The sequence below is a fragment of the Hesperophylax consimilis genome, chromosome 28 (assembly GCF_061612785.1).
Source record: "Hesperophylax consimilis isolate HC1 chromosome 28, BYU_Hcon_1.0, whole genome shotgun sequence".
Classification (NCBI taxonomy): Eukaryota; Metazoa; Arthropoda; class Insecta; order Trichoptera; family Limnephilidae; genus Hesperophylax; species Hesperophylax consimilis.
Window position 1 is genome coordinate 21,595,274 of NC_142863.1, and position 7,695 is coordinate 21,602,968.

Genomic DNA, 7,695 nt, shown 5'->3' on the forward strand with positions numbered 1-7,695 from the left:
GCACTTTTTGATTCAAATTAACAAAACACGGAAAGAAAACTGATTGTACTCATGTACGAAAAACGTGCAATTATGAAAGTACGAAATATTCACGATCTGTTATTTTTTGGCAAATTCGATGTTGCAATTTGAGTTCACTACTCGTTACCCACTGGATATTTGCTAGACACTATTATTATTCTTACAATAATGGCAATTTTTTAATAATTAGTCTCACTGTTAGCAATTCAACGCCAAAAAAAAATCTGACAAACTAGATTGAATTTCTTCACATTGGTTTGAAACGAATTAAACTTCAAACTTGCACATTTTTTCCAGCATTTTAAAATAACAGTATTTAATGTCATAATCCATATCGTACCAGTAGTTGACAGCGATGCATCCGTGGCTCTGACGAACGTGATGGAACCACAGACTGGGCAGGTAGAGGCAATCTCCTTTCTCTACCGTCACGTGGAACAGATGAGCCTTCTTGAAGTTGGGGAAGGATTTAAGGTCGGGATGTACGGGATCGATTGCGATCCACGGAAGAGTTCGCGAGACGGGATCCGCAACGTCGTTTCCTTTGTTCCCGGTCGTGCAATTCTGTTCCTTATTCTCTTTCTTATTAGAATCTTTAATGTTCTCGTTGCTCTGACTGTTGTTGAGTTGTTTTATGTCTTTTTCGACAGAGGAAACGCTGGAGTCGAGATTGGGAGAGTCGTAGATGGGTTTGATTCTGAACTTGTCTTTATCGTGTAGGGTTTGTTCGTACACACCGACTGGGTACTTTTTGTATGGGACAAATGGGAGGTCGGTTGGCGGTATAATGAGGAAGTCTTTCTTGCCGTCTATCACGCAGTAGATGTTCTCGTATGGATCTTTGTGCACTGAAATAGAAAGTTTACAAGTCATTTAGTCTTATGACGAGGTTTGTGGCGTGTTGATTCCTCCAACTCAACCTATGAATAAATGGTTTTCTTAATCCTAAACATAACCAACAAATAATATCAACTATCTGTTTGTTATGGCGATGGCAATCATAATGTACGTAATGCTACAAAATTCCTTTCTAAAACAGATATGATTTGAGATTTTCAAATCAAACATCAAAAATATTATAGTGATTTATTTTTGGGATATTATGCTGTGTTGCACTTCCTCCTTCTTTAGCCAATGTTTCGGATAGCGTTCATCCAGGGTCATCCAGGTATCATCATTCTTGGTATCCGGTACCTGATGGCTATTGTAAAGCTATGCCTGAACTTAACCTGCACGACATCTGCCCTGAAGATGGACACTGTAACGCTGTCTGAAATATTGTTACCCCAAAAATAATTCACTACAAGAAATGTTCATTGTTAACCCCAATATAAGCTTAGTTCTAGTGAGGTTGATTTTTATGAGAAAAAACTATAGTGAGATATAATACATAAATAAATAAATGCATTTGTTTTCCTTCACATTCATACATTTTTCAATTCGATTCAATCACATGTCATATTTTTTGTCTATTGTAAATTTATTTTTATTATTTCTTTCTCATGTTCCAAATTATTCATCATGTCAAAATTATACCACACATACTTATGTAAAAGCCCTACGGGTGTAAAACGAATAAAATAAATAGATCATAAAATTCAAATTTCAATTAGTTTATAAAAGATTCACAAGGAAACCAAAAAGTGCCTTACTGACAAATGCGCTCCAAACTAACCCTACACAACTGACAAACAACCATTAATGTATCATAAATGACCGCTTATCAGCCCTGCAAAATCCGAAAAATGTCCATGAGCAAAGGGGTAAATATATTTGAGCCTTAATGCTAGAAGTGCCTATGTGAAATATCGTAAACGCTCAGAAATGAAGATTGTTTATTGACTTGTACATTGGATAGGCCACAACTTCATGTGAATAGTTCAATTTCAATGACATAGGTATTCATAGCATTCAAATAAGGGACGTACACAGTACTTTCTGGTAACTAACTAACTAAAATTACCAAAAACTGACATAGGCATTTCTAGCATTAACCCCCGGATATAATTCAGAAATATTCCATTTATTTGGATTTTATTGCAAAGCGGAAATAATCTGACGATCTGAAAGAATATGCCAGAGGCCTGAGAACTGCTTACTGCGGTATAAAGCCAATGAATCAATATAGATTTCACCGTCTATCTCATATTTTTAAGTTTTATAAAAAAAATCAATAAATTTATAATTCATAAAAATCACAAACCAAAATTGGGTAGCTATCGCTCAAGTGTAAATAGATACATAATTATTTGTTTTCAAATACCACCTTTTTGATTAAAGATTAGATTAAAAGGAAAGGCGATTTAAAAATATGTCTGTCTCTTTAATTTCCAAGGACAGAGGAAAAAAGAAACCAACAAAAAGCATAACAATCACAATAACGACCTTGAAAACGAGCAAAGTTAGAGAAGCAAAAACTGGATTGATAGAAAATGGTTTTAAGCCAAAATCAATTGGATATCGTTTGGCTTTTTTAGCACATATTTATGTCTGTTATTGGAAAGTTGAGCGTGTTTAATAGATTTGGTTCAGCCGCTATCGTAACAGGGCAGCATTGTTAATTATATAAACCAACATTTCAAATTGCACAACTCAAACATTTCATTTGCGGCAGTCGCATGACTCACTATTAGTGTTAAAAGTACGCTAACCAACTAACCATCATGCCGTTTCTCCGCATGTGTATGCAGAGAGGATGGACCGCCAAACTAGCGTCTTGGCACACACCTCTTGCAACATTCATACATACTCTTCTATTATTCTGACTCTTGACATGGCCCGGCTCCAGTATCTGATTCACTTGGTAGTACCATGTCTTCCTTGGGCGTCCCCGATTTCTTCTACAATTCACATTAGCGTCATATATTCTCTTTACACTCCTTTCTTCGTTCATTCGCTCTACATGCCCAACGCATCTGAGCGTTTCTTTCTTATTCTTACTCATTAAGTTTACATCAGCCTGGCATTCTTTGCGGAGCTCCACATTTCTCACACAATCGTATATGGTTTTACTACACCTACGCCTCAGGGATCTCATTTCTACAGCATTTGGTCTACTTTCATCCTTCCTCTGCCAGTTCCATGCCTCACTGTCATAAATCACGGTAGGTACCAGCACTCCATTGTGGACTGCTAGCTTCGCTTCTTTGGCCGGTTTTTTGTTAGCGCAAACCGGGTTCAGTCCTTCGTTAATGGAGTTAACTGCATTTACCCTTCTTTCAATACCTCTATCAGCTTTTCCATCTCTCGTTAACATCCTTCCCAAATACACAAACTCATCCACCTGCTTTAAGTATTCATCGTTCACAACTATATTGCGCACTGTTTTCATAATCTCTTTTTCAATTACACAATTGATTAACTATTGCACTAAGAAACATTTACATAACTTAGTGCCTAAACCTCAATGACCAGGTAATTTCTAACACTCCTCTAGCTCTTCATCTCAGATTAGTGTATTGTGTTTGATCATAAAACTTGACCAGTAAGAAGTTTAGTCTCCAAGTCAAGATGAATGCTCACTGGAAGTGATGGCGCGGCTGTCGCCCATCCAAAAGTTGATGGCGTCGGGCAGCTTGCCGAAGGCCTCACTGGCGAAGGAGATATCGGCCTTCACGTCGCCCATCAACTCCCCCAGGTCCTCCGTCAAGTTGGAGTTCTGTCGCTGGATGTATGGGATGAAGCCAGCCCTGAAAAACAATCGACACTTAACAACACTGAAAGCAATGGCAATGGAAGACCATTCAGAGCGCTGGGCTTCTGTTAAAGGAATAAGGAATTCAATAAGAGCTACGCAGAATTGTCTAAGGTGCAATGAATGTGCAACAAAACGCAGAACGTCTAAGTGTAATGAATGTGGAACTAAATAAAGAATGTGTCTCACTAAATGCGGAAAGTCTCTCAATGTAATGAGTGTGCGACTAAAAGCAGAATGTCTCTCAGTGTAATGAATGCGCAACTTAAATACAGGATGTCTCTCAGTGTAATGAATGCGCAACTTAAATACAGGATGTCTCTCAGTGTAATGAATGTGCAACTAAAATACAGAATGTCTCTCACTGTAATGAATGTGCAACTAAAATGCAGAATGGGTCTCAGTGCAATGATTGTGCAACTAAAGTCTTGTATGAGAGAAGGCATGAAAGCGAGGCAACTGTAGATATATAAAGAGTGCATGATTGTCAGATTTCTCTTATTACCTGTTGTCATCCCAGATAATAAATTATGTTAATTACAGTCTATTGACTATTATTCCACAATTCATTCATTATGCAAAAGACTTTACACTCAGTATCAATAATAATGCTGTCTACGGGAATGCATATTATTTAAATTTTTTAAAAATATTTGTTTCAAAGATTCCAATAATACGAAAACTCGTTAGACTTTTTTTTTTTTTTTTTTTTTTTACAGTGAATACCTCACAAGAGTCCCAACTGCTCCCGTCTGGAGCCAGTGAGACTATGGCATCCCCAATTGGGGGATGTTGTGAGGCTGAAGGTAAGTGGGGAAGGGAAAGAGGAAGGTGGGGAAGTACCTGGCTATTCAGATCTAGTCACTAAACACGGCTAAAGCCATTTGGAGCAACGTTTCAATTCTGAATGGTGGTCTTACACCAGGGCGATACTGGTAGTATCTTCCACTCTGGAACGTGCCGCAAATATACTATATATTATTTTAATTAACTAATTGTGAAATAACACAAATTAATCAAATAAAATTTATTTGCGCACGCCGGGTTCGAACCCGCGACCTTCGGAATGGCAGTCCAATGCGTTACCACTGGACTATGCCGGCCGTCAGACTGAACTGGCTCAGTTTTTAATTGTTCAGATTATGGAATTAGGGGAAAGTAAACAAGGATAAAGTATATATGTGTGTCGAGGATAAGCTGCAATACAGGTGTGAACACATTATGGTCCAGTCAACATAGTTTCCAACTAGGCAGATATGAATCCTAAATGATTACCGTTTGTCCTCGAGACAGTCCAAGAAGTCGCCCATAGTCATCAACCTCTCCTCGGGCATCACAAAGTATTCCTTGTTAGTGGTCTCGTCCCACGCCACGCCGTCTGCATACCCGTTTGGGGTCACGGCCACAGTTACTTCCTTATCCGCCAACTCTGACCTGGGAACATCAAATACATGTCAGTAAACTGGATGACCTGGGAACATCAAATACATGTCAGTAGCCTGAATGACCTGGGAACATCATATACATGTCGGTAATCTGTGAAGGTAGAAAGATACTCTTTCTTCTGGGAGCCTAGCACGACCGTGCCCACAACTAAACAGAATCCATACAATAAACTAAGCTGTCAATATCACTAGCGCGCGTCTGTCTGTCAAGTTTTCAGTTCAAGATGCTGGCTATACTGGATACTACCTTTTTATCCCGCCAGAGTTCGCATAAGCGTTGATTCTAGCTGTCAAATAGGAATAATCAATATTATGGTACCTACCTGCCTGAAGAAAGTTTGAAAAAAGAATTATCACTTAAATGCGAAGTTTCCTTGGAATATATTTATTTAATTGTTTTTTATACAATTGTATTTTACATAGGTCTTACAAAACTGAGTAATATTCAGTTTGATTGTAATAATTCTCCCATCTTTAAAAAGTTATTTGTTGTTACATTAGGTATTATCAGTAAGATTTGTTTCCAACACTTTAACTTTAAAGTTTGACGTTATACATATAATTCCTTGTTTGAAACATTATTTCTTTTTACACAAAACACATATTATGATTTATAAAAGTAGGTAGCTATTTGCTTACGTACTTACAAATCTTAAGAATTTAGAGGAAATTGTAGATTTGATTTATTAAGTAAGAGAAAAATAGAAACACACTTTTTGCGAGGCGTACTGTTCACAGAACTACTAATTATTGTTTTGCACAATGGCAAGCAGTTATATATAATACGAAGGAAAATATTACAAAAAAAACCCATGTCAAATTAGTTTTAATGCTTTTGTTTAAGATTGCAATATACAGTTATTTATAAAACTGTAATATGAAGGATTACAAGATACAATGTTTAAAAGAAAATAACATTATGTTTTTGGTGGGAGATATTTGATTATTTACAATTCTCAAAACAAAACATGTGTTATGATAAAAAAATTGCGAAGTTTTATCGTCTCTACTTATATCTTCGTTAATAACAGAATAAGTAATGTGCAATTACGTCTTTAGTACCTTAGATAGTTTATATCTTAGTTAATAACATAATAAATAATGTGCAATTACTGTTTTAGTGAGTACCTTAGAGAGTTTATATCTTTGTTAATAACAGAATAAATAACTTGCAATTACTGCTTTAATACCTTAGATAGTTTATATCTTCGTTAATAACAGAATAAATAACGTGCAATTACTGCTTTAGTGAGTACCTTAGATAGTTTATATCTTCGTTAATAACAGAATAAATAAGTTGCAATTACTGCTTTAGTACCGTAGATAGTATATATATCTTCGTTAATAACAGAATAAATAACGTGCAATTATTGCTTTAGTGAGTACCTTAGATAGTTTATGTTCCATTTCTGAACTGCAGGCCAATTTGCGACACAGTTTTTGAACAAAACTGGGATATTCTTGGATACATAGTTCCTGTAAAACTCCAAAGCGTCCGGCAGTTCGTACTCCGTCGCTATTTCTTGGTCCAGATAAAGTTCTGAAATGTGTAAAGAAAGAGGCGTTATCATCAAGCGTATTAACTTGATTTATATTATGAGACACAAATCGCGAAATATACCCGAAGACTCGGTCCTCAGAAGCTCGAAGCACTCTTTAACGTTTACAGCCATTGTAATTTTGATATTTCACTCAATAAAATGTAATTTCAAAGCATTTTACGGAGAAAATGGTGAACAGAGAATAAAGAAAACACCATAGGCTGAAAATGTTTGTTTATTTGAATCTGACACTTTGACAACTTCATTATTTTGTCTATGGAATTCTGTCGCAGGCTGTCAAGTTAACTATTATGAAAAATAACTTTATTTTAATTTAGTTCCTACTTTTAATGACTGATTTTCAATTTATTATATTATATTGTCTCTGTTTTATTTTTAAATTATATAATTTAATATTACTGTAACTGTAAAATGACGTAGAGTAAGATTACGAATAAAATCGGGGTTGGTTGTTATGAAACAACGGGGTTGTTGTTATGTTATTATTATGTTGGTTGTTAAAAACGTGGACCTAAAAAGCCCTGGACAAAGCAATAGTGCGATTTTGTATGAATGGCATTGAATCGAAATCTTTGGTGAGGGGAAATTGCCTGATAGCCATCTTGTTTGATTAAATATTGAACTGATTTGAATGCAAAGTGGTGCATAATGAACTATTGTTATTTTATTTTTGTGTTGTTAATGCAGTTATAACGGCTTATGATTGTTTGGACCGTGGTTGGAAACAGCGAGGCAGTAATAAAATTATTTTATTACGTCACATTTGATTTTATGATAAATAACTGAAAATGTAGAATATCCACCCGAGTGATTGCTTGCATATATATACATTTTACACATTAGTTCAAATATCATTGTTACTGCCGTTTAAATTACGGTTTAAATGATGAATTAAATGATGTTTTTGTTATTTGTTTTTGGGGTGTTATGCCGTGTTGCGCTAACTCCTTCTTTAGCCAACGTTTCGGACAGC

The 7,695-nt window shown here is 35.9% G+C and overlaps 1 protein-coding gene across 1 annotated transcript; it reads right to left on the reverse strand.

Moving 5' to 3' along the window:
- Positions 1-267: 267 nt before the first annotated feature.
- JMJD7 (Jumonji domain containing 7) lies at positions 268-6,893 on the reverse strand. Its single transcript, XM_089648674.1, has 5 exons — positions 6,782-6,893; positions 6,547-6,700; positions 4,991-5,149; positions 3,544-3,710; positions 268-869 (listed from the first exon to the last, which is right to left on the reverse strand). The coding sequence occupies exons 1-5, from the start codon at positions 6,831-6,833 to the stop codon at positions 289-291; spliced, it is 1,113 nt and encodes a 370-aa protein (XP_089504800.1). The 5' UTR covers positions 6,834-6,893; the 3' UTR covers positions 268-288.
- Between the last annotated feature and the right edge of the window lie 802 nt (positions 6,894-7,695).